Source organism: Melopsittacus undulatus, chromosome 7, assembly GCF_012275295.1.
Source record: "Melopsittacus undulatus isolate bMelUnd1 chromosome 7, bMelUnd1.mat.Z, whole genome shotgun sequence".
In the NCBI taxonomy this organism is placed as follows: domain Eukaryota; kingdom Metazoa; phylum Chordata; class Aves; order Psittaciformes; family Psittaculidae; genus Melopsittacus; species Melopsittacus undulatus.
This window is the reverse complement of record NC_047533.1, coordinates 36,815,918-36,843,606: the sequence shown is the minus strand read 5'-3', so window position 1 is coordinate 36,843,606 and position 27,689 is coordinate 36,815,918. Positions and strand designations below refer to the sequence as shown.

Below are 27,689 nucleotides of genomic sequence, written 5' to 3'. Positions count from 1 at the left end.
ATTCTACAAAGACTAAACACAGTCTGCACCTGCAGTTGGAAGATCAGACTTAAGTGGACACTCACAAAATGCCTTTCTCCCACTGGGAAGGTCAAGTTCTATAACACTCTCTGTGTATGTGTCTTGGACAGGTAATAACTCCGGATTCTTGCCATCTGCACATAACAGTACTCAAATAAACCAAGGCCACTGGATTTCTTGCTAAACTACATTTCTTATTCCTTGAGATCTTTAGATGACAAATGCTGGGAAAGTAGAAATACAAAATGCAATACAACTTCACAACTACATTCAAGAGGGAAGCTCACTGCTTTTTGTACTTTACGCAACCAGCACTGCAATAATAATTGAGCAACAAAGAGAATTAGAGCTGAAATGTATTTCAGAGTCTGCCTGGAAAGTATGCAACAGGTGAAAACAAGAAAATTCCTGTTCATCAAAGACATGAAAGTTCTTCCCATGCAGAGCTCCAAAATCACCACTTCTAATCAATAACCCCCCTGACATTTACAATACAATTGTTTTCGTAAAGTTCTACCTGGGAAAAGTGTAATAAAATGCTCTTCTTTAAAAGATTTTTCCCTGTCGTATTAGGAAAAACACAAGCCACCAATAATAAGAATTCCCTGATCAGCTGGTATACTTTGAAGCTGCTATTGCTTTTATTTCACAAATTACCACCTGAAGCTGCTATTGCTTTTATTTTACAAACCACCACCTGTCACAGTAAATGTATCAGCTAATCACATCAAGAGAGCACTGCATTAGCAGGTGTATTTACCTACACTGATTCCAACTGTCAAGCGAAAAAAAAAAAAACCAAAAAACCCCCAAAAAACAACAGAAGAAAATGAAAACACAGCTAATATTCTTAAATGAATAAACATCTGAAAAGGTTTGCTTCCTGACTTGACAGCTTAAACAATAATAAAACTAGTCACACAAACCTGAGATTCTGCCACATCTGCTCTATGGACAATGGCACTGAAATCTTACACATAACTTGTTTCAAAACAAGGATGAACAGAGTTGTTAATGAGTTATAACCACCACACCATAACAAAGCCCAAGCAACAAATGCTAACAGAAGAATTCCCAAGTTATAAAGCAATCAGCACCACTGTTGTTTTTACCTTGTGAAGAGATAATAGTCTCTACTGTTTATATAATATTACTTGTTGATTCCATCCAAAAGCCCAACCTTGAATTCTCTGAACATGTTATTTATTCCCGGTTGAGGCAGTTACAGATGACAGGACATTATTCCCATGGTAAGCTACAATGGTGGTATCACAGGGAAGTTTTCTTCACCAAGTGACACAAAGCATTGTCAGGGTTCATACCAATTGCCTGATGAAAGAACAGTTTAGTGCCATGCAAAAACATAATGAAAGTATAAACTTACAAATACTAAATTCCTTGAAATTGGGTAAGATTTTTTTTTCCCACAACCCCAGAAGAAATTGTTGAAGAGTTTTTGTTTAGTTTTGGCAAGAGTTTGTTCTTGTAAAAATCTTTCTTAAAAAAAATCATCTTTCTGCTACGCACAACAGAACAGCACTACTGCTAACAACCTGCAAAGAGGTATTTTAAAGACAAAATGTTAAGCACAATATTTTTTTAATTCAGAATTCTATTCATAACATTGGAATGGTACATTTATAAGTTTAATTTGTAAATAATATAATGGCGAATTAAAAATACATTAAAATAGTTTACACAAACTAACCCTTTCACTTATGAGAATTCAGCATCAAAAAGCAACCTACATTGTTAAACCACATGTAGTCATGCATATGTCTCATGGAGACAAGGAATTTTGCTCTCACATACAGATGAAATGTTAGAATTGTAACAATGACCTCAGGTACACTGTTACAGAGCATTCATAACCTCTAGTAGTACACACTAGCTAGCACACTAGAAAGCCAGCCAAGGATGTTTCCCATCTCTTTCAAAAATGAATCCTGGTGAATTCAGCCGCAGCAGTTTGAAACACTGCCACTCAGCTGCCCATACTGAACCTTCTATGTTCACAATCCACAATGTTATCTCCAAAGTAACAGTCACTTGGATTTTACTAATCTATCTGCACTTGATTACCTGAGTTACCTGAAGATACAGTAGTCATGGTAGATATGACAGGTAGAAAACTTATCTTAAGCCACTAGAGATATATTCGGTAAGGGCTCCTCTGACAAAAGCTTGCTGTAGCCTACAGTGAACTCTGCTACAAGATGCTCTGAAGATCCAGTGACAGAAGTAAATCCTCCAATAAATTACTTTGTTGGTTAAGGTCGACAGCAGGGCATTAAAGACAGCTGTTCTGGTTTGAATGTTTTTTTTTCCAGCTTTTAAAGATACCAACTTGGAACATAAGGCAACAATCATTCTAAGGCACAGTATAGAAGCATCCAAGCAACCTTGATACAAATGATACATTAAGGTGTGCTTTTATTACCCAATAATTTTATTCAAGTAAACAAAGAATAAATCAAGTTTATGACAAAACACTTATCTTACCTGCTCCCCCCTTTAACTTTTCCTAGCCCAAGTTTAGCAAAGATTCAATCAAATGACCAGCAAGACTCCAAGTTAAGAAAAGAATCAAACATCTTCAAATACCCATGGAAAAAGCCTCAAGATGCTGAAGTTCTATTACAAAAGAATCCTGGTATCTAGACACAGAAAGTGACAAACCCAGCTTTGCCAGCTGTAGGTAACTCTCATGCTTTAGGTATTCAACTGCTTCTCTGAAAGTGTAAATGTGCCATAGGGAAAGTGCACAGCATATTAAGGACAAGGAAATCACTGTGATTAAGATTTATAACTTCCACTACATAAAACAGGTGACAGGAAAGTTTTGAACTGTCTTCCCATCCAGTCAGAGTCAACACAATATTTCTTGAAGGCTTGTACTACTAGGGATGTTTGGATGTCCTCTCTATTCAAATTGTGTTCTCAGCTGTCATGAAACAAGTTAAAAAGGTCCACAAGGAGATGCTCCTTACCTCTTAATTAAAGCTTTGAAATAGTCTCCACTACTCTTCAAACCTCTTTCCTTGCTTGTCAGCATTTGCATGCAATTTTCTTTTCAAGAGAAATGAAAACCTGGACTGTGTTAGAAAATTCTTCTCAAAAGAAGTCTCATGAGTAGAGGCAGAGACCTTCCTGCTCCACATCCTTTCAGATTTCTGCCACATATGTTACCAAATGGCAAAGCAAATGTCCAGTTCAGTGGTTACTATTCATCACTTTTGGCTACTTAGCTCTTAAAAAACCGAAGGGACCAGAACAGCCATTAGACCTTGGAATAACCATTTTAAAAAGCAGCATCTAGGGAAGCTTAGCACTTTCTCTGTCTTAAATTTAGATGTTAATATGACAAAAGAAATTAAATGCAATCTACTACTTGCTCAGTTGGGTGACTTAGCAAAGGACTAGAAACCATGAAGCGAAACTGTGTGAATCCTGGAATTTTATTACACGCAGCACCTAGGAAAGAAAGAAAAAAAGTGTAATTTGCTGAATTTGAGATTAGTGTCTTTGTTATTGTACTTTATCATCTAAAGACCCAGTTACTAATTCTACTACAATGGTGTAATTGTTCTTTACAATCTGTTTAACACAAGACATCTTGAAAATACTGAATTTTAAGTAAAAATACAGTGCTACTGACTGCTGCAGCACAATTAATGCCCTTATAATACAATTTGAAACAGCAACACAAGTTAGGAAAATCTCTCTCTTTTCAATCCTGATCAACTTAATGAGTTCCTCCAACACTAATCTCTTAAACACAGAACTATGGGAAATAAGAGATCAAAGAACAGCAATAAGCAGTCTAACTAAATAAGCCATGTTGATTAGCAAATTGTATTTCCTACTGATCTAAGAGTTCACTAATGAGATGCCTGGCACAGTGACTGATCTTGGAATGCTTTGAAGCTATGCTTAACATTCACATTCTCCCTGCCTTATGCCATATCTAGGGGAGCCATAAACATTATTTATTAAAACCTTCAAATTAATCATACCCAGTCTAGGAAAACAGATAAAGGTTGTAAATATTTTTGATTTTTACTAAGATTTGCAAAAATTTTGCGGAAGTCTAAGACATCGAAATGCAGAAGAAAAATGAAAACATCTCATGTCCACACTAGTACACAGCTGCCCTGCTAACCAGCATTTGATATTATGAATGGCCAGTATTGCTGCAGTGTTCAAAGAATAATTAAAGACTTCTTTTTCAAAATCCACTTCTGGTTTTGTACTTCTGTGACCTAATTAGGGACAACAAGCTTTGTCTGTTAAGCAAAATACATACCATAACTTCCAGTTCTATTGGCACATATGACAGCACCAAAGAATTTTGGAGCATATTTCTGGATTCTGGAGATAACTTTCTGACAGGCTACTGCCGGATCTGTACCCATTCTCATATACTCCACAGCTTGATAACTGAAAGAAAAACAGTTATGACACCAAGACAGTTAATCATATTGAGATTATATGTTCTGAAATACCTTTGACAGACATTGATTTCTTTGAATAATGGAAATACATGATAAATAATCTTCATCCAAACTTCATACTGGCAATTATTACTCAAGTTCTACATGAACAGTAATTATGGATAAGACTTAAAAGAGGCTGCAAGATGTCCTCTGTACCATCTATCATTCTAGGGCAGGACTAAACCTGGGATAATGCTCTCATCATTTGCAGTAGAAGAGGCCAAGCAACAGATCAGTTAAAGAACTGTAAAGAAGCAGCTAAAGAGTTAGGGCTTTTATTTTTCACTGTGTGATTAAATTTGGCATGAAAAGTTATGACTAGTTTTCAAAAAGGCAAATGCCAAGGTCCTTTTCTGAAGAAAACTGACCTCCGATATTATTGATCAATTACTGGTTTCAGTAAGCATTAGAAAAATTGTTCAGAAAAAAACTTCAGTTTCTGGAAACCTCAAAATTGAACCATTTTCTTTATTTCATGAACATGAAGGTACAATGTTTTAATCAAGACTTTAAGCTACTTCCTAATTTTTTGCAAACTAACCTAAAAAAAAAAATAATTGAAAGAGAAATCAAGATGAACTTCTTTGTATCTCCAGTATCATTAGGCAAATAAATACATGGGCACTGTTTGAGACGAATCAGTTACATTTCCAAAATGTGCTCAGAGGGAAAAAAGTTACTTTTGTTGCCATTCCTTTGAGAACCTGAATCATTTTCTTTCAGAACCTGAAGATTAGAACACATAATGTAACTTACAAGCAAGCAACACTAGATTTTATTCTGATGAAAGATGCATATACCAAAACCAACTCTTGTTACACTAAGATTCTTCTACAGGTTATTATCTGTACTATTATACATATCATTACCTACAGATGTTATCAAAGTCCCATGTAAGAGAGCTTTCCTTACAATTTAAGGCTCCCTATTATCTTAGATTTATTCTAACAATGAAATAGGTTCAAGTTATCTAAAGATAACTATCTGAATATAAAGCTGTATTTCACAAGGGTCTCTTTACTAATCAAAAACTCTGTAAGATGTTTCTATCTCAAAGAAGGCAGAAAGAAAATATATTTAATATTTCCTTCATTTCTGGCAAGTCAATTCTATTATTTGTTTTCATGTGGAAATATCTAAATAACATGGACTTAGGAAAGATCTCTATCTACAAAGAACCTGTGATTAACCATCTAGTCTGAGTTGTTTTCTAAAATCCACTGCTGCCAGCAGAAAATGTTTTAAGCATTAAAGCCAAATCCTTCAGGCTGCTAAACTGTAAGGTAAGCTTTTATTGATTAACCTCATAGTGGAGCTCAACTCAATACTACTGTTGGTATCTGATACCTCAGGATAATTCGTGAGGTTGTCAATTGCCTTGTATTTCAAGGCTGATTTGGGAACAGACTGAAACTCACTGAGGACACTTGTAAATATGCAACAAACTCGTACGCATTTTTAACTGCCAGTTTCAGAAAAAGCTCCCAAAGAATATGAAGGCCACTGCTATATATTCCTTCAAGCACCAGTGCCTATTACATTCAGCACAGACTTCCATAAGTCATTCCTGCTGAGACCAACTCGCAAGAATGATTGTCAAAACTCAGTCATGAAAACACCCATATTTTATGTAGGCTATGCAACCAAGATGACAGCACTAAAACACTCTTGCAGTTTCAAATTAGATACAATTATACAGGATCATTACAGTGACACCTTCCCACCCTCCCAAGAAATGAGACTCACCCCTCAACCTTCCTGCAATTTATAAGGCATATTTCCCACACAATAAAACACTTTGTACAAGAAAGCTAATCAGTTCTGTTAAAAAGTCTGCAAGCTGGGGATATACTCATTACCTGGAGCCTGCTTGCTCAACAGTGTGGTAGTATTAAGGGATCTGTCATCAAGATATTTAAGAAGTCATTTCTTGTAAGACAGATAATAAGGATGACCTGATTGTGCTGCTGTTCTTTACCCTTCCATTCCCTCCTTTACTCCCACTTCAGCAGCTAGTAAGACAGACTGTCTTTTTAATCAATTAGTTCATTTTCTGAGTTCACATTTTGCTAGAGAAAAATAGCAAAGCCTGCCCTAAGGACAAACCTGGGTAAGAAGCGCATCATTATGTCACCATCCCCAGTGGCTGCAGCTCCTCCTGCTGTGCTATCCGCATAGGACCCTGCCCCAGCTATCGGAGAGTCTCCTACACGGCTGTAGTGAAAAATGGAAAAAGAAAAACAACAAAACAACCAAAACCTGGAAACTACAGAAAATGGTAATTTAATAATTGAAGTGGGATTGCCCTAATATAATAGCTCTTGGCCTGATATTGGCAAGTTCTTGTAACCTGGACATACTTTTAACTTTGTCAACCTTACTGCCTCCAGCTGAGTTAGTGTTAAACTCACAGGAGAACAGAACAGGCAAAGAGGTCACTCCGCTGCAGTCAGAAGTCTTGTCTTAAAACTACCAAAAAAGTGATCTGTGATAACCTGACTGACCTGAGGCTTAATCCACTTCCAATGCACAACTGTTTGTTATTATACTGACTATTGTCTGGGCAGTAAGGTTTAGCCAGTGGGCAAGAGTAAGCAGCTGGGGACATCAGTATGTTCAATAACTTAGTGCTAAATCCGTAAGTCGTCTGACTTGGTTGACAGACAAGATTCCTATCTGGGTAGAAAAAAAATCTCGAAGACAAAATACAAGCCTAAGGCTCTGATTTTACGTACACTTCTTTGGAGACTGTGCACCCCTCCAAAATGCTTATTTGTCTCTGGTGGCATGCCTTACAAGTTGCCTTGCAACTGTGCCAGTTGTCTGTGTCTCTGTATGGTAAATTAAGTGAGCTGAAAAAAAAGCACTCCCTCAAAGACAGACATCTTGCAACAGTTTCTCAGTACTGGGATTTGTGGCAATGCCCAGAAATAAGCAAGTTTTGTGATCACTGCAGTCTAAAACATAACCCTTATATAAGCTTAATGTAGCAAATGAGACAGGAAAAAAGCTTTTTTGTAAAATCAGAAATACTAACCCTGGAATTTTGTGGATTGCGCCATTAGTAGATGTCCCAGAAACAACAGTTCCACTCCCACCGATTACAATCATACCTGAAGTTTTCAACAAGGATGAAACACATTCAGAAACAGTCCTAACAAATTTATTTAATTAGCACTATGTTATCAAATAAACCACAATACCCAGACTTTTCAAACTACTGATATCCTTAAATATAGAGAAGCCATGCTCTTACAGAAGTTCTTCTTAAAACACATTTGGAAACTTTCTGGATGCATTACACGAGCTCAAAGAGCAATCTTTAAAAGTGAGTGCCACACTGCTCAGAGCTGTACATTACTGCTGCCCAAGCAGCTGCTGTTTCCTGATACACACCTGTTTTAACCAGTAGATAACAAATACCTGGTACATCCTGCCCCAGTACCACCAGAACAACAAAGTCTGGAAATTATAAATGGTCCTTTAGGGAGACTTAAAGGAAAAAAAAAAAATAAAAGGGGGAGGGGTGGGGTGTCAGAAGAATCAGAAGGATGAGCTTAAATTTCACAGATGGTGACACACTGCCTACAAAGTTAACAAGAATTACATGGCAGGCAAGCGGATGCTTGGATAAGCCTACTCCTTGTTAATTTGTACAGATAAGGAAGGCACTGCCTCATATTACAGAAGTTTAGATTGCCACTTGTAGAAGGATTTCAGATCAGCTGGTTCTCTGTAGAGTAAGACTTAACTTCTTTAAGAGAGAGCAGAAACTGCTGCTAGGATCAAACTCTAGTACAAGTCAAGATCCAAGAAGCAGAATTCAAAGACCTGAATTCTGGTTCTCTGACCTCAATAAGCACTACCTCCTTGTCACAGAAAAGATTTCTGACCATCAGAAGCTAAAAGCATAGAGGCACTGACTCTATAGCCACCAACAGCCTCTGCAAAAAGCCTGGAAGGGCATCTGTTTCAACCAACTTCCAAAATGCTCTGTGAATGAAGGTTCTTCTCAAAATGTGTTATTCAAGGACACGTTTCATATATAAAACAATAGGGTGGAAGAACTTGCAGTACAAATGTAAGCACCATCATTTACAACAAAACAGCTTACGACTACTTAATGATACACATATTCCTGAATTGTTCTTAGCAGATTCCCCTCTCATCCTGACATTCCATGATTTCTGAATTTTCTAGCACTGAAGACTCTATATCCCAGTAAAGAAAGCTACCTACAAAATCAAGAGTTTGGTAGGTTGCCTGACTTCTGTAGAAAGTTAGAAGAGCGGATTGGAAGCAAAGAAGAAACAACTTGTTATTTCTTGGTATTGCAAATACTGTCGGGCAAAAGTTCTGAATTGCTAAACTGAGAAAAATCCAGATGAAACCAAGGAGTGCAAGCTTCAAGACTAAAAAGTATAAAGCTTTGGAAGACATGAACCTTAACTGCTCCACTCCTATGTCTGATCTAATCATTAATCACTTTATAGGCTTGTCAATTAACAGTCCTCTAACAGTAAGCTCTTAGAAGTTTTTGGGACTACTACTGCTAACTTGTTTTAAGCATAGTAGATTTCCTGTAAAATTATTTAGACAAAAGCCAGAATAGAATTAAAATGAAAGCAACGACTGTTCAACAAACACTGCTTTTGGGTGGCAACAGGACTAACAGTTTACTCATTTCTTCCATCACTGCAAAGCCTTTTAAGTTGGTTTAACAGCTACAAGGGAGACTTAAGTTAACCATAATCAAGATAAATATTTTTAATCTTGATCAGTTTTCTAGGCATCCATAGCTGCCCAAGACATGATGACAAGGTATCTGAGGGAAAAGCGGTAGGGAATTGAACAAAAGCTAAGGTGGAAGAATGATGAATTAAGAATACATCAGCATCAGAGTTACCAAAAGTTGTTACCAATAGTATCATGATTATGAAAACTTCTTCGTGAGATCTGTTCTTCTTTATAAGTTACTTTTTCAGGTCGTTTGTATGGTCCACAGGATTTTGAAGAGTCTGGTATCACATTCTGTAAACATTTTGTGATTTGCATGAATAATATATTCTGCTTCATTATAGATAAATTTAAAAATACCATAGTCAATACCTGTAATCTCCCACACAGGTAACAGATGCCCAATACCTAAATTACACAGCTGTACTGAAATCTCACAAACTGATTTGCTTAAAGAATAATGACTTCTTGCATTAAGCAGCTAAAAGTTTTTCTTACTAGAAAGTTACATTAAAATCAAAGATTCTCCTCTGCTCCACTGACTGCTAAAAAAAAGCTCACTTCATTGAAACAAAGAAAATTTTTGAGCTAAAAGGCATCCAGATGAACTGAGTTTGTTCCACTAATGTCAAGATATTATTGTCAAGTCAGTATTATAGTCATCATAGTCAAGATATTTTCCCAACTGAAAAACACAATATATAATGAATTAAAATGGTTCAGCAATGCAGCATTTAATAGCCAAGAAACAAGACAGCATTCAAACATGTAGAAATTTGTAACAGCAATCCAAAAACAAATGAAAAAAAACCAAACAGGAGAGAAATCTCACCACAACAGGCAAGTTTAACAGACAGCTGCATTAATGTGATGTGTTCGCAGATCTGCATAAAGCCTCACTAATTTTTTAAGAACCTTAATTGCCACCATAAGACTTTTTGATAGAAATTTATAAATGCGTCAAAAAAATATACACTCAGCCAAGGCCAAAACCTGCAGAATCCAAGAAATTAAGATCTAGAGACATACTCCTGCTGAGCTTACCAAATGCTTGGTAATTCCAAGTTTGTTCATTTAACATGCAAAACTTCTTTTTTCTTCACATGTAAAGCACAACTTCAATATAAGCTGAAAGAGGCAATGCTGCATTACTGACTTCCTAAACCCCACTTTCACCACCACCACACTTTACCTTCCAGTAATTTGGCTGACAGCTCCGATTAAGCCACTCTGAATACACCAAAAGAGATTTTTGGGTAGTTAAATCTTCATATGGAAACCCCATTCTTACAGCAAACAGGGAGGCTTGAAAAGCAACAACAAAACCAAAACCATTAATTTATTCATATGGTTATACATTTTATGATAATGCATTCATGTAATGTTATCTAGAAACCAAAAATTCTATATCCTCTACAGAGATGAGATTTATGTCTTCAGGGAGCAGTACCAGCCATTATAGTAATGTATAACTGCAGTAGCAAACTCTCCCTTCACTGGCAATATCAAATTTCCTCAATTCACTGTAACTATGTTAACATATGTAAGTTTTAGCACTGAAAGAGAAACAGATTCAACTCTGTTAATCAATCAAACACAAATAACCTGAAGCAAGAGTGGCATGGGCTCTGTGTGTCACAGAAATATTTAAGTATATTATACAAATAACAGAATATTTTCCTTAAAAATCTAGTCTTCTATGAAATACAAGTAACAGCAGCACATTTACCACCAAAACCCTGATAGTTGCAGAAATCAATCCACCAGCTTACATATTACACTTCTTCCTTGCAGTTTGAAAAACGACTGCTTCCTTGTTTTGAAAATTAATATAGTATGTGTCAAGAGAGCAAATGAAATACCAACACAAGCAATGAAAGAATGCTGCACTTCTAAGAATGGCTTTTATTGTTAGGGAAAGGGAAATGAAAAAGGATCAACTAGTCTTTCATCTTTTAGTTGTAGATACATTTGATATTACCAAGTAACAGATAATGTAGCTAGATTCAGATGCTTGAATTTGTATTACCAATACTTGATAATAATGTCACTATAACATGCAGCTGAATCAGCTTCTCCAGTTCAAGAATTAAGCCTTCAGTTATTTCTGGACATGTTTTCTAAGTTTTTCTTTAAAACTGATAGAGTTAAAGCCTCTTTGCACTCAAAGAAAACTTACAGCTTCAATTAAACAAAACAGGCAGGTCTGGTGGTTTTTCTTGTTTGGTTGGCTTTTGTTTTGGGGGTTGTTTTTAGGTAAAATTGTGCGTATTTGTCAGTTATTCTTTCATGACTTCAAAAGCCTTGTTTCTATTCCAGGAAGCAGAATTGGTCATCATTATTCCCTGAACTGTTTACTTGGATTATTGGTCTAAGTATTGCTAGGAGACAAAGGGAATGGGTCAGGCATACTGTGATTATGAAACTTGCCTATCTGTTGGAGAAAAACCTGAAAATTTCTTGGCACATGATAACCAAACTAATTCTTGGCTTCCTCACTTGTAATCATTCTGCATTAAATGTTCCTCGCCAGATTCAGTGTGTATACATGGCCTCTATCAGTGATTTTCCTAAAGAAATCAGGCAATGAACAAAGAAAGCAGTTCTTTTAACAGTGCAACTCTGATCAGTGTGGTTATCTGTATCTGTTCAACAAAAGCTACACCACATCTGAGAAGCAGAACCCAGGAAACTACACACCAGTCAGCCTCACACTGATTACTGAGATGATTGAACTAAGCCTGGACACCATTTCTGAGCATGTGAAGGACAAGAAGGTGATTGTGAGTTGTCAGCATGGCTTCACAAAAGGGAAGTTGTGGTTGACAGACCTGATAACCTTCTATGATGAAACAACTGGTTTGGTATATGAGGGGAGAGCAGTGAATGTTGTCTACCTTAGCTTCCACATCAAAGGCTTTCGACACTGTCTCCCATAAGATTCTCAAGAAGTTGATGAAGTATGGACTGGATGAAGGACCAAACTTAAGAGGGTGTTTGGTGATCAGCAGTATGCAGTCTAGAGCCAGTAACTAGCAGAGTACCAGTGGGATCAATACAGGGTCAAGTATTGTTCAGTATCTTCATGAATGACCTGGATGAGGGGGTGGACACCCTCACCAAATTTTGTGGATGATACAAAACTAGGAGGAGTGGCTGAAGCTGGGACTGTTCAGACTGGTTCAGGAGATCTCATCAGTGTATAAAAATATCTGAAGGGAGTGTGTAAAGAAGATCAAGCCAGGCTCTTTTCAGTGGTGCTTAGTGACATGAAAAGAGGCAATGGGCACAAACAGAAACATGAGAAGCTCCCTCCGAACAACAGGACACACTTCTACACTCTAAGGGGTGACAAAGTTGCTCAGAGGTTGTGGAGTCTCCATCTCTGGAGATACTCAAAAGCCATCTGGGTATGTTCCTGAGCAACCAGTTTTAGATGGCCCTACTTAAGAAGGGAGGTTGGACCAGAAGACCTGAAGTCCCTGCCAGCGTCAATCACCCTATGATTCTATAATGCATTGTTTTCCTTAAGTTCTCGATGTACAAAATATTTTAAGATACCTAAACTTCATTTTTTGAGTCAATGTAAACAGAACTGCAAAGACTATTCAGGTGTCATGGCACTCGTAACAGATACCATCAGTGCTTTTAACACTGAAAATTAAAATTTCATGTTACTTTCATTAAAATTTTACTGCCAGAAACAAGGTACATGTCACACATTTAAAAATTATCAACTAAACAAAATGAACGTGTGCCACAGCTTGCCTCCTCCTCTCTAATGTGAACTTCCCAAAGAAATTATGTTTTAAGAAATGGGCAGACCTTCCTGGATTATATCATTAAATATATTTGAATAAAAGTGCACTTCAGTTATTTGGAAAAAAATAAAGAATAACCTCAGCAATTCTGCATCTGGAATAAAAAAGCCTGCAGAGATTATATATATTTATATTAAAAGGACTGTCATGGGTTGAGCAGTAGCAGTCATTTTTTCTCCTTCTTGTAGCTGGTGCAGTGCTGTGTTTTGACTTCTGGGCTGGGAACAGTTGCTTGATAGCGAGCATGTTTTCAGGGTGTTTTTGTTCAAGGCCTTTTCTGAGCATGTGCTCTGCCAGGGAGGAGGGGAGGTCGGGAGGAAGGAGAGACAGGACACCTGACCCAGGCTAGCCAATGAGGTATTCCATACCATAGCACATGATGCCCAGGATGCAACTGGGAGAGAGAGCTGGAGGGGTGGAGCTCTGGGGGGAAATGGAGGAGGGAGCACGCGGTGCTCGGCCGGGTAGGGTGGAGTGAGTTATGGGTTGGTGGCTGGTGGGGTGTTGTATTCTTTTCCCTTGTTATTGGCTTTATCATTATTATTTGTAGTAGTAATGGCAGTAGTGATTTTGTGTTATACCTTAGCAATTAAACCGTTCTTATCTCAATCTGTGGGGGCTACATTCTTTGAATTCTCCTTCCTAACTCTCCGGGAGTTGGGGGAGCAAGGGGGGGAGTGAGTGAACGAGCTGTGCAGATTTTGTTTAAACCACAACAAAGGATTTACTATTCTAGCTAGCTTTTCTGGTGAAAATGTGAACATTTTCATTTAGAAAATAAACTGTCATTTCTCTCACATACTGATTTGAAGGTCCAGATGTATTTTTCTGACGCTATAGCTCCTTTTTTCTCTTTTATCAATTTTTGCTTGGTAAAGACAACTATAGTTTCCTTTATCCAAGTTCCTATTTCTACAGAAAATACATACTTTCGAAATACTATTCTTTCTTAATTTCTCTCTGCTTTGATTAATTCTCTAACATTTATGCTCATCCAACCTGGCCTTGAACACTTCCAGGGATGGGACATCCACAGCTTCTCTGGGCAATCTGTTCCAGTGCCTCACCACCCTCATAGTAAAGAATTTCTTGCTAATGTCTAATCTAAATCTACCTTCCTTCAATTTAAAACCTTCCTACTTGTCCTGTCATTACATGCTCTTGTAAAACATCCCTCTCCAGATTTCCTAAAGGCACCCTTTAGGTATTGGAAGGATGCTATAAGGTCTCCCCAGAGCCTTCTCTTCTCCAGGCTGAACAAGCCCACGTCACTCATCTTGTCTCCAATAGTAGAGGTAATCCAGCCCTCTGAGCATCATTATAGCCCTCTTCTGGACTCCCTCAAGCAGGTCCACATCCCTCCTCTGTTGCTGGCCCCAAAGCTGAATGCAGCTGAATTACCTTCCTCGACCTGCTGGCCACACTCCTTTTGATGCAGCCCAGGATACAGTTGGCTTTGTGGGCTGTGAGTGCACACTGCTGGCTCATGTTGAGCTTTTTGTCAACCAACACCCCTAAGTCCTCCTCAGAGCTGCTCTCAATCCAATCCCCACCCAGCCTGTCTTTATGCTTGGGATTGCCCCAACCCAAGTGTATGACCTTGCACTTGGCCTTGAACTTCATAAGGTCTATGTAGGCACACCTCTAAAGACTGTCAAGATTCCTCTAGATGACATCCCTTCCATCCAACATGTCAACCACACCACAAAGCTTGGTGTTGGTAAACTCACTGAAGTGTAAGGGGGAAAAGAGTATGATGAGCACTTCTTCGTCCTCTCTTTAACACCTGACCAATTTGTGTTTCAGCATCATCTGCAAGATCTTTCTTACCAAAGCCACTTGTAACCTAGTCATGGCCAACTGCTCAAATGAAATAGAATCTGCAAATCTCAATCTCCGTTTTCAGACCTCCTGTCAAACACTGTCTTCACCTCCCTCTGTTACCCTATTTCACTCCATCAAGAAACTACTGTTGCACTTATTTCTCTATCATTCTGTACATGTTAATTCCCTCAAGAATCTTTAATCTTTTCTTAGCAGTTTCAAACCACCTACCCTTAATGCATAGATGCCAATTTCGCACTGACCTCCACACCTCTTTCTCAACAGAAAGAGAAAAAAAAAAAAAATTTTAAAATTCCTAAACTGTAAGCCAAGTAACCTTCCACTCACTACTCATATACATCCCTGGAATGCACATCTCTTTTGAAACCAGTATTCTTCTAACAGCAGCAGCTCGTATTTGAAAAGCTCAACTACTCCTCCAGCTTGCTATCACTCTTTTGTTGTGCCTAGGAGTACAGCCCCTAATGCAGTTTTTTACATTCAAATTCTCACTTAGATTTTTAAACTGTGAAATACAATAGTCATGCTGAATACATACTAGAACAGTAAAATCTAACTCTGCAGTCTATTAAATCTGTTATTCTTTAGAAAAAGTTGCTCCATGGTTTTAAATTAAATGTTTACATCTAACAGCTGCTACAGTGCCTTGTCTCAAATCATCTTTGATACCTTTGATATCAGTGGTATTAGCAAAACCCTGGGATTACAAGTCAACATTTGCAAATAAATTGGTGGAAAGACCACAAAATCGTGTTTTTCTTTTCATGTCCAAACAGGAATAACAACTTAATTCATTCACATGTAATAAGATAGTAAACACTTCTGAATTATTTGAATACTCATTTGATTGTCAGGGAATCCATCCTCCTGTATTACCAAGAGTAATATACAGCAATTTTGGCAGGAAGTGTTACAAGAAAAAGGTATGTTTTGAAGACAGTTAAAGGGATAATTACCTGACTCTCCCACTAATAACGTATGCTTAGTGTATTCCATGACTTTTCGTGCTACACTGATTGCATTTTTTACATGTCTGAGATCTGCAACTGCTCCGACTTCCATGGTGTTGCTGTAACAAGAAATATTTAAAACTTATTAAAAATACAAGAATAATTGTACATTTTTATCAGACAAAATCTGTTCTCATCTAAATTAGAAAGCTTGCTCTTTTAACACACTGCTTTAATTGTTCTATGCCATAGGTAGATAACATCACTAATCTAGTAGTAGACAAACTACATCACTTGTGGGAAAAACTTTGTCCCTGTATTGTTTTCTTTCACAGGCATGAGGATAAGGCTCAACTAAGAGTAACTCAGTCCAGAGCAATATTTTCAGTGGAATAACTATTTCATTACATAAACTCATATTTATGCAATTATAGAATTGCATATAATTGCCATTACTCTTTAATCAGGGCAGCTTTAAATGGTAAATAAAGCACAGAATACAACTGCTCCAGAAGTGAAATATTTATTGAATGAATGTAAAGGGAAAGCTTACAATGCTACCAACCATCTGCTTTGCGAGTGCGGTATCTAGAGCTAGATTACTGCACTACATAAAGATTCAACAACAAACATGCTTAGCTACTCTTCCACTAATTACGTATTTTCCCTAGCTCCACAAGTTTACATACAACTTTGTCCTATAGTCAACCCTAAATCAGCAAGATCTCTGTAACAACAGATCTTACATTAAAATGTGCTAAAAATAATGGGGATAATTATTTTCTCCATGTAGTTTTCTTACCCATTCATAATCATTGCATCCAGTGTTGTTTCTCCACTTTCATCTGGACTTCCTCCATATCCCACGCTCCCATCACACTGGTCGATCTCACACTGACCACAGCCTCTCTCGACTGCATCCAGCTCAGAACCTCCCAACTGCAATACTCCCCAAGCTATAATCAACACATATAATTGTCGCTAGTGAAATATCTCCACTACTGCTTTAAAGAATGTTTTAAAGATGGACATAATGAAGATGCACTATTAAGTGGGTAAAGCAAGTAAACTGTAACTTATAGGTGAAATAAAGTAAAAATATTAATAGATTCAAAGATTGTAAGGCATTATTTTTCTAAATACTATTCTTCTTGCATATCTGATTAGTGTTTCTGGCTGAGAAACTGAGCTTTTTTTCTGACTGAGGTCTCTACTAACAGCCATGACAACTTGTATACATTAAATAACCTCCTCATTTGACAAGAACCAACTATTGCTTTATCACTGCTTATTTAAAAGCCTGTTGCAGTGGGGGAGGAAGAGGGAAGCAAAACTTTTATCTCAAAATAAAAAGCAAAAGTTATAATAAGCACCCCTCAAATGCTTCATATGAGAATACAAAGCGTTCAGCTGCAGAATAAAACCATCTAAACCATACAGTGATTTAAAAGATCCAAAACTTTATCAGTAAGAATAAAAAGAAAGTGGAAACAATATACAAGAAATTAGTCTCCACATTCTCCTGTTCAATCCTTTAGTCTTCTGCTGTTTAGGATCTAGCTCCTGGTGCTGTTTCATAAGACATTAGACATGCCAAATGACACGATTTGAATAAGCTGAGCCAGAAGCTGGCACATGTGAACACGTGACATTTCACAAGGTTGGATCTCAGACAAGATTTTCCGACATGCTGAGCTTGCTGCCACTGACAGCAGCAATCCTGCTTGCTCCTCCTTGTGCTCCCTCATCTGCCAGACCCAGCACAAGGGAGGCAGGAGAAGCAATACAGCCCAGCTCTTTTTGGCAGAAGCAAGCAATTACACTGTCTCTACCATCTCAAGAAGCCTCATCTTTATAAATGCTGCATGCAACTGCATGAAACTACCTACACCAAGGAAGAAGTAGGACACCTAGCATTCAAGTGCTTATGCACCTGTCTTTATTTATAAACTCCAGTGAGGAGTACCACTCCATGTCTTACTACCTTTATTGCTGTGAGTAGCCTTAACACGAGCTTTCAAAAGCTGCAAAGCAAGGGCCATGCAGTTTACATGACTGCATTTCACTTCTAACCTATACAAGGTTCTACAGGTAACTAATTTCACTAATAAGGCTTCCATAAAACGTAATTACTTGCAACTCAACTATGATAAAATAGCCTGCCTCTTTTAAATTCAGTATCCACAACTAATTTATGTTGCTATAGGAAAACCTGCTTTAACTGTCAAAAACATATCACAAAACAACACATCACAAAAAAAACACAGAGCTCCAAAAGTACTATATTAAGAACTGTCTAAATGTTTGGGGCGAGAATGAATCTCAGAAGGGCACAATTAGAAACGTATTATTAGCAAAAGAATGCTTTTAGTCCATCTTTTTCACAGCCCATAATCCCCTCAGCTTCCCTTTTATTTTAAAGGCATTTTTCCCCAACCTTGAAAGCTAAACTACTTTCTTGCAGGCTGTCAAGCAACACCAGTGCTCAGACACAGCGCACCACCAACGCAGAGGCATCTCAGGGGCCTGGCACCATCCCCCAGAAAGGCATTACGACGCCCCCAGATCCGCCGCAGGCCCTTCCCAAGGAGGCAGAGAAACACTTCACGCAGTTTCGCTGTAAGTATCGGGACTCGCTCTGCCCCGTCAGTGTAGCACAGGCCCTCTGCAGCCGGAGCCCTGTAACTGAAGCCGGGTCACAGCTTACTTTTTACCACATATAACCGTAGTCGTACTTAAGAGCCTTTCAACCCAACACGCAGAACCTCCGGCAGCCCCTCAGCACGCCGGGACACGCCGGGACACCCCGCCCCACCCGGCCCCCCAGCGGGGCACCTGTCTCTGCGGCCTTCCTAAACGCCCAAGTGTTGATGACTACAGGCAGGGCAGGAGCCACGGCAGCACCCGCCGACTGCAACACGACGAGCAGGAGGGAAGCAACCACAATCCACCTCCAACACCCGCCGCACCTCTCCGCCGCCGCCATGTCCCACTCCGCACCGCCACGAATCAGACGGCGGCTGCCACGCATGCGCACACGGCGTCACAGCAATACGTCCGCTGTCGGTGCAGGGTGTTGTTTGCCGTGGGGGAGCGGTGCGTGCGGTAGGGACTATCCTATGGGGAGGGGTGAGCTGCAGCCGGGCGGCTGAGGGATGGCTTTGTGTCAAGGGAAGGCCTAAACGCCTCCCATCTAAGGCCAAGGCCTAGCGCAGATTAAAATGCCATGTATATACTTATTGTATGCCTAGTGTGCTTTAAAACCAACATGTGTGCATGAAGGTCAGGGTAGTGAAGTGACATGCTGGACTGTTGGAGGTGGCTGTGGTGGTGGGTGGTGCTGGGGCTGAGCAGTGGATGCCAGGAGAGACCCTGTGGCAGCAGGGCTGTGGGGTTGGAGTACACCTGGTAAAGCATATTCAAAAGCGATCTCCACGTGTGCTCATGAGATTCACATACAGCGTGCACCCTGCCAACACGTGGGTGTTTGTCAAAAGTGTCCCAATGGCACAGAGGCGTTTCTGCGAAAGGCATTTTGTGATCTACTGTAGTGAATAGCTTACAAAAGAATCTGTAAAAAGCCTTGCTTTATAGAAATCATAAAACATAACAAGTAATTTCTTAATTCTGTCCCTGCTGTTCAAGCTATTCACTGTAAACCATTAACAGTATTTTAAAGCCATTTGACATGTTGCCATAGCAGTCTGACATTGTCAGGTCCATAGGCTCACCTGCTGTCAGCGTAATGCACCAATTTGTGTTCAGGGCTGATTATGTTCAGTTACTTATCAACCAGCTGCATTACTTCTAAAAAATGTGAGAAAAGGTGGTTTCTGCTTCTACCAGAATAAAAGGATATAAAATATACTGCTTTCTTGTTTGTTTGTTACTTTTTTCGCTCATCCTCATGACTCTTTTACAACATCTAATGGGCCAAACTGTATTACACTTCAACAGCCATGTCATTGCTCTTGTATCTGAATTAAGAAGCGATACTTTGACCTTATGTGTGACAAGCTCAAGCTTGTAGGCATGCATAAATTGTAAGTGTACTTAAACTGGTTTAAAAAGCCTGAAGCAGTATTATTTTTATTATAACAAAATGATTCAGAGACTTTGGAGTTCAATAGTTGTCACAAAAGAAATGTGTTATGTTTTATTTACCGAAGTAACAAAATAATAAAATACAGTATTGGTTTTGACTTTAGTAATAGCTTGGCCTTGATTTTAGCCAGTTCCCAAAAGCAAAGCTGCAAGTAGTCTACAGAAACCTTTACTAATATAAATACTATTAGCTGATTTATATGTGATATTACTGTTTTTATTTTTGTCACCTATTTCTGTGTAAAGCTGTTCAAGAAGGAAAAAGGACCAAAATATAGATCCAAATTAAAGTAAGGAAAACAGAGGAAAATATGTTCAGGGAAGTAATTCAGTAATCAGTGAAAAGGGAAATATAATCAAGCATGTTCCTAAAATTGATATATTAATGATATTTTCGAAATATTGTTTTCTTTTAGAAAGATAAAATAGACTACTATGAAAGAAAAGCACTTTGATATGGGTGTCATTCAAATAAAAGTGTTGACTGTGATGGTTGCATCTGCAAGCTGAACCTGCACAGTTCTAGAGAGAATATTTTGTGCAACTTGAAACAGCATAACATGATGCTTTGAGGCCCATGTAGAAACTCAGTTGTTTTGATTTCCGTGGTATGCTTTCTAACTGGCATTCAAGTGTGAATTACTTCCAGATAGACATAAATGCAATAATGAATCTGTGCTTTACTGTATACTGTGTTATTAAATATATTTTGATACTAACTGTGAAAAAACTCACAAAGCAAAGACTGCTCTCAGATACAGTGTGTGAAATCAACACCAAGGTTGATAAAACTGTTTTTACATGCTGAAAGCTGAGCAGAATTTGAGCAATATCTGTCCAAGACAACTTTGCAAATCAGTTCTGTTACATCCATCTGGGCTCTTGATTTGCCTTCTGTCTCTGATAAAAAGTATTTTAAAATTGGTCTTTGAATGTAAAACTTGTTTGTATTTTTCTGAGGAGTAGCAGTTGGTTTATATCAGTTCTGCCTAAATGGGCATTGAAAATGTACCTTAATCTGTTTGCCCCTCAATACTTACTGTTATCTGTAGATAAGATTAATGGTGATACCAGTAGATGTTTTTCTCTGCAGCTAAAAATCAAATAATTGTTTCCACAGCATTTTTCTTCAAGTGCATAATATTAAAAGAATATTCTAGAGAAATAGTTCTGTGGACAAGGGATTACTGAGAAGATCTATAACAGACAAACACTGTGCCTGACTGGCACTGGGTAATTAATGAAATACACAGGAGGAGAATCATCTCTTTCGCTGAGAGTGTCTGTTCCTACAGTGTCCAAATTCTGACCTCAATTATATCTGTGTGACCTTATCTAGCACCATCTGTTCAAAAATGCATGCCTAGTTCCTTTTTGCTGTCTCAAATTTTCCCTAAATGTGCTTTGAAATCTGATTAAGTATTGCAGCTATATCTGTAATTTGTTTACATTTTAATCTTGGTTTTGCTTACATTTTCTAATACTAACATACTCAAACACAAAAAGCGAATCTTAGAATAATTTTATTAGTAAAAACAATCAACCATTCAGTTAGCATTTGCTGTGGAAACTTAGTGTGGGGTTTTTGTTGTGTTTTGTTTTGTTTTTTTGACAAGTAACATTTTGAATCCATCATGCTTCTAGTTAAAATATATTTTTTAAATGACCCTGTGTTATGGGTTTCTGTTTTGGGTAGATTTGTGGAAGCACCGTACTCGGTTTTTTTTAATTCCTCTTTTTCTCTTTGGATCTCTTTCATGGCTTCTTACAATACATATGTTCTTCCATTCACCGGACAACACTGGTTGAATGGTGTTTCCATCACTTACCTCTTAAATCTTCTAGGAAAGACCCTTATGCCCTCTCTCATTTTCAAAGCTACTTAGTTATACTTACCTGAATCCTCCATAAAAATCAGCATCGGTGTGAGTTTTCTCAAAATGTGAAATGTTAAAATCACACAATTATCCAGACCTCTGCTTCCCATATTGTTTTCCTGGTTTCATGTCTTCCCCAACAATCTTTTCCCATGTGTTATGCATTCTCTTTTACTATATGGGTTATAATTTCATTTTAAGTGTGTATAGTGTACAGCATCAGTGTGTCCTAACTTAGCACTCTCTGATCCTTGACAATATGTTAATGAGTATTAATATCTATAATGAGGAAAAGTACAGATGCTAATTAGAATAAACAGTCATCAATAGTAACTAAACAATAACAGTCATGTTTGCATTGATAAATTTGCTTTTGTTACCACTTTTTTTCCGATTGCTAAGATATTTTCTGACTTTGTAACCTCAAAATAATTATTACATGTCACAGAACAATATGTTCTTGCACTATTATTTTGGCCTACTGTAGCATTCTGTCTCAAAACAAGTTATGTGTAATATATTTCCTAGTCGTAATTGCTATACTGGTCCACTGCAGTAATAAAGTTGTCGCATGGAACATGTAAAGGACCACTTTACACTGTCGGAACTGCCTTTTTTATTACAAGTCCTTGTAACTTTATGATGTCTTCATAAATGTGATCCATAGCAATAATAAAGTTGTTGGAAAAATGCAGCAAGTTACTGTTTGCTTCCCCAAGTCTGAAAGTTATCTTGACATTGTTAAATGAGCATATTTAAAGTTTTCAATGTTGAAGGGAAGGTAACCAGGAACTTGTATTACACAAATAGTATTTTAGAAATACGGCAACATACAATGTGTACATCTATTACAGGTGTTTCCAGTATGGCTATCAAAATTTTTAGAAGGGATCCTCATCGATTTTGGATTGCCTGCGACTAGAAGACACATCAACACTGCATGCAACACTATGATGTTTTCAGTGTTAGCACACCCCAAAGCAGTAAGCAATTGCTTTGGGATGTAATTTACAATGTGTAAGGCCCAACTTTGAAAACTGTATGATGTCTGTGCATAGTGTTCTTCCCAAGTTGTTTTCTCTGTAGTCTTTGCCAGGACGCACTAATGCCAGTCTGTGTTTACCTGTGTATTAGTCTGTACAGAGCCCCAAGTTTTATACCAGCTTCTGTGTCTCATACTCAAGTTAATCTACATAAACCTTGCTGAGGTATCACAGCCCAATAGTGTTTGGTGTAAAGATGGCTGAAACATTTTGAAGGTAGATTTTAAGAACAGGACAGGGAAGTGGTAAAGAGGTAGTTCCTGCTTCATGATGTCTGAACTGGATGTTTCCTAAGCTCTGCAGTGTTTCCAAATCATTGCAGAAGTGTACAAATCAGGTCAAAGTAATTTTGAGAATCTACTTCTGCAAGTACCAACCATTCAATTACTGTCCTTTGCAAGTTCCGTTGGACTCTGATACTAACCACAGGGGTTATTAAGTGGAAAATACATCTTTTTTGGCTTCAGACTGACAAACTAGAGTCTCAAACAGAAATGTTCTTGATAGCATTTACAAACTGTATTTTAAGATTAAATAGCTGAGATACAAAGCACAGAAATACAAAGTTATGAGCTACCACTGCATTTTTATTTTTGCCAGGAATTGACCTTCTGTACTGACTAAATCATAGGGTATGATGCCTAGAGCCAAGGGGCAAACCAGTGATTAAGCAGCAGATGTGAATCTGAATTTACTTACTTTTCAAGGATTTTGTCTCATTATTTGACTATAATAATCTCATCCTTTCCTGGTCACACAAGTGCAATACCACAGAATACAGAGATTCTGTATTTGAAACAACAACAGATTTTTGCTTCAGATTTTGTGTGTTTTCATTTGATGTAAATGTTTCTCAAATTCTAGAAGTTTTTACTTGAGGGAAAGGTGGTGTTTCATGTGTTTGCTGTCATTGTTGATACTCACTTTTGAAAAATCATGTTGTGACTTAACCTCATCACATACCCTAGATAAACCTCAATAAAATGCATCTCTTCCTATGTTTTCTTCTCTTCTGGGTTGTGATTTTACAATTACTTTTTAGATTTAGGCTTTAGAGTCACATTGAAAGGGGATGCCACATTGCTTTTGCAGCATAAATAATGAATTCAGTTTGTAAATAAATAATAGTTAAACTGACCTTTCAGACTCTTAGTACTCTGGATGGCTTCACTGGCTTCATTGGAGAAGCATCTGGTAAATGACTACTCCCTCATTAGCAGAACTGGTTCACCCACAAGGCTACAAGGCAGTTGCCTGGAGCCCTATGTTATGCAGGAAAATCGCTAGCTAGCTTGGCCAGTTGCTAGAGAAAAAAGGGACACATACTTGGATCTTCTGACCTGAGACTCCCTTAGTCTGTAACAACACACGTTATGGTGTAGGAGACAGGAATTACTGAACTCATTTATGAGAGTCTCTGGTCACCTTTACATTGCCTCGACTTTCATAAAACATTCCTATACTTTTTCAGTACTATATATATAATTTTTCAGAAAAGCATTTTCTAAAATATTAAAATTGGTCAAGTCCTGTGTCTTTATTATCTGTTAATTTTCCTGATAGCTTTCTAGCTGCTCTTTATTTGGAAGCAAACATAGTTTTGCTCCAGAATTTGGAATTAGGTAAGCTTGTCAATCACTGTAGCAATAGCATCACACAGACCTTACTTAAAGGAGCTGTAAGACTTGTTGAAAAGCTGAGTGGTGTCATACTGAAACTCTGGTGTTACTGTATAGACTTCCCCATTCAAACAGGTCCTAATTTTGAGCTGCTCTGACACCAGATGCCTTCCGTGTGACTCTATAAAAGTGGTCAAGCTTCTAAATAGAAATAGTCTTTTTAGATTTGAGTGTAAAGAGAATCTGCAAGAATTTTCACTTAAAATATATATTTGCATAAACACTACACATTTTTTATTGAGAGAAACTACATTAACAGCTCTCCCACTATTTATCCAAACATATTTGTTGTATCATGTATTCTGCCATGTGTTCTTTGAGTTCATATATATGAAGGAGAGCTGTGTACCTTGGGGGATATCTGCTGAGCTGGATAACCATATGGTACCTGGCTCTACCTGACTATATTTCATCTGGATATTCAAATTCAATAACAAGCAATACTAATATTGCTCTTATTGGGAGTTTTTTTGCTCTTGGGAGCAAAAAATGGGAGTTTTTGGGAGTTTTATTGCTCTTATATGGGAGTTACTCCATTAGCTTTTTTTCGTTAAATTTATTATAAGATGGTGTGTTGCTGCTTGAATTAACCCTTGTACGAACAACTCACTCACCAGAAAACATCTAAGCTTTTCATATTAGGACTAATTTATCATGTCTGACTCCCCTATAAGCAGAATTACTAGAGCTGTAGTGCGAATAAACATACTTTATATTTACAAGTTTATATTTCGAGGAAGTACTATATGACATTTCAAATACATGATAGTTTGCAGTAGAGTCTTGGACCTAGCCTGGATCCACAGAACTATTTTAAACTACTAACTCATGCTTAGGTTCCCAAACAACCAACCATGTGAAACTACAGATACACTAGGAGGTAGGAATCCTTTGCAAGTGTAACCTGGCCTATGGCTGCTTTCTGAGCAACTGACTTAAACCTGGTTTAAATCTCGATAGTACTTTGAAATCCCTTTAACAGAACACAGTGAACTAATTGATGTGGCACTTAGGGGCATGATTTGGTAGTGAACTTGGTAGTGTTAGGTTAACAGTTTGACTTGATGATCTTAAGGCTCTTTTCCAACATAAATGATTCTGTGACTCACTGGCTCTAGATCTGCATCTTCTACTTTTGAGAAATGTGCAAAATGACCTGCAGCCTATGACTGTTTCAAGTCAGTGACCCGCATGTATGTATATGTAGAGGACTCTTTCTCTTGGCGTCCACCAGTGTCTGCACAGCTCCAGAGCATCACTAGAGAAGACATATGAAGACTTGAGATTTAGTGTATCTGTGAGAGTCACTAAGGCAGAGCAGCACACATTAGAGAAGACAGTCATGGATGACTGAAGTACCTCCACCCTCCTTCGTAAGAGCGTACTATTCTTCATTTCTATCTACCAAAGTCACCTTAAATGAATTTCCTTGAAGTATATTTCCTTTTCTATTGTGCAGATATTTTTTCTGTGTCTATTTTAAATAATATGGTCTCAATGAAAAAAATTGTCTAACAATATTTTCTACACATTAAAGAATTGTATGTATTGCCACTGAAATATAATAATAATAGGCATAATTAACTGGTAAGACATAGTATCTTCAAGAAAACTTCCACATAACAACTAAAATGTTTTTGAAAACGTACCCATTTAATGTATTTTCATCAAACGCCTGAAAGCAGGAAGGAGAAGCAGGGAATCATGAGGAGTTGCTCTTGCCCTGTATTATAACAAATTGAACAAAATGTGGCAGATTTTTCCATGTCATTTATTTTGTTAATTTCTTTCTCAAATGGTAAGAATTTCCTATAAACACTGAATCTGAATTTTTGTCTTAATCCATAATTTAATGAAATTTTGTCCAAAAGGCCTATCCCAGTAATTTTTATTTAAGATTTAACTGCTTAAAGGCTTTGAGACAAAATAGATCATATTATAGGTTTAGAAATCTAACATTTGTTAATTTCAGTAATCCTTGAATTAGAAATATGATCATGGCTAGGTAATGTACCACCTTGGAGCTACTAACCCTAATCAGTAAAACCATTGTGGCAACAAATACAGTTGTTGTCATCTGAGCCAACTGAAACAGTGCTATCACTTCTCTCTAACTCATTTTCTAAACTTGAGCATTTTGACTTATTCATTGTTTTTATCAGAGTTTGCTCTGATCAAGTGTGCATTCTAATAGTGTATAATATGTATTATAGTGTGCATATATAATATGCTTTATAGTATATATTTTAATAGTGCATAATATGCATTCTAATAATGTATCAGATGTACAAGTTGTGTTTACTATACACAAAAAAAGTGTGCAGAATCAGGGAGTGCTTTTTTTTCTAATAACTGAAAAAAACATTCTGTGCTTTGTTAAAAATGGCTCCATTAAAGTACAGTAATGATGGGCTCTTTTCTCAGGTGCTTACTCTAGCAAAGGATTAATCTCCATTGAACAAGGGCTGGTGCCAATTCAGTTTTTGATGTGTATTATCTCAGCAGTGTCAGTTTTCTTTCATGTATGTATTCAAAGATCAACTGTTACTGCTTTTATCAGTCCATTTTTTCTGTAATTTCCCTATAGTGATGTGTGTACTGCTGTACTGTCTGTGACACATCTATTTCTGCACAAATATGTAAAAATACAGAGACCAAGCCTGTTCAGCAATTTGATATATAATCTGGAATATTAATCAGATATTAAATAGATCAGATAATGTGTAATGAGTAAGTCCATAGTTTTTAAAATTTGGTATTTTTTTTCTTCAATTTATTTTTTGTTCATTAAAAGATATTCCAACAAAAGTGTCATCCTTAACTAGTATTTAGTCCTAGAACTATACAAGCATTAGTTATAAGCAATGACTCTGCCTGTGTTTAAAGAACTTACATTCATTAACTTTGCACATACTTGGCTTTGAAGTAGCAAATACAGACTCCTGCTAGTCTACAGACAGTATGAAATTATGATTCTATGTACAGTCTGTAAGAACTAGCAGATCAAAAAACATGTTATTTCAGTGTCTCACTCATAAAAACGGGTTTCAGTCAAGGAATAAACCAGATTACAAATAAATCCATGTAATAAATGTAATACCCAGAAGCTGAAAAAT

The 27,689-nt window shown here is 37.5% G+C and overlaps 1 protein-coding gene across 1 annotated transcript; it reads right to left on the bottom strand.

The window, feature by feature from the left end:
- Window positions 1–1,207: 1,207 nt before the first annotated feature.
- Window positions 1,208–18,916, bottom strand: AGA (aspartylglucosaminidase). Its single transcript, XM_034064910.1, has 9 exons — window positions 18,706–18,916; window positions 16,673–16,826; window positions 15,877–15,989; window positions 10,447–10,559; window positions 9,437–9,548; window positions 7,555–7,630; window positions 6,624–6,731; window positions 4,328–4,461; window positions 1,208–3,495 (listed from the first exon to the last, which is right to left on the bottom strand). The coding sequence occupies exons 1-9, from the start codon at window positions 18,899–18,901 to the stop codon at window positions 3,395–3,397; spliced, it is 1,107 nt and encodes a 368-aa protein (XP_033920801.1). The 5' UTR covers window positions 18,902–18,916; the 3' UTR covers window positions 1,208–3,394.
- Window positions 18,917–27,689: the final 8,773 nt, after the last annotated feature.

What these genes read in the sequence shown, in the direction of transcription:
- AGA (XM_034064910.1), bottom strand. Translation starts at nt 18,901, where the DNA reads ATGCGTGGCAGCCGCCGTCTGATTCGTGGCGGTGCGGAGTGGGACATG. An exon ending in GTCAGCCAAATTACTGGAAG is followed by an intron (nt 9,549 to 10,446) that starts GTAAAGTGTGGT and finishes AAATGTTTACAG; the next exon opens with AATGTGATACCAGACTCTTC. An exon ending in TCATAATCATGATACTATTG is followed by an intron (nt 7,631 to 9,436) that starts GTAACAACTTTT and finishes TGAAAACTTCAG; the next exon opens with GTATGATTGTAATCGGTGGG.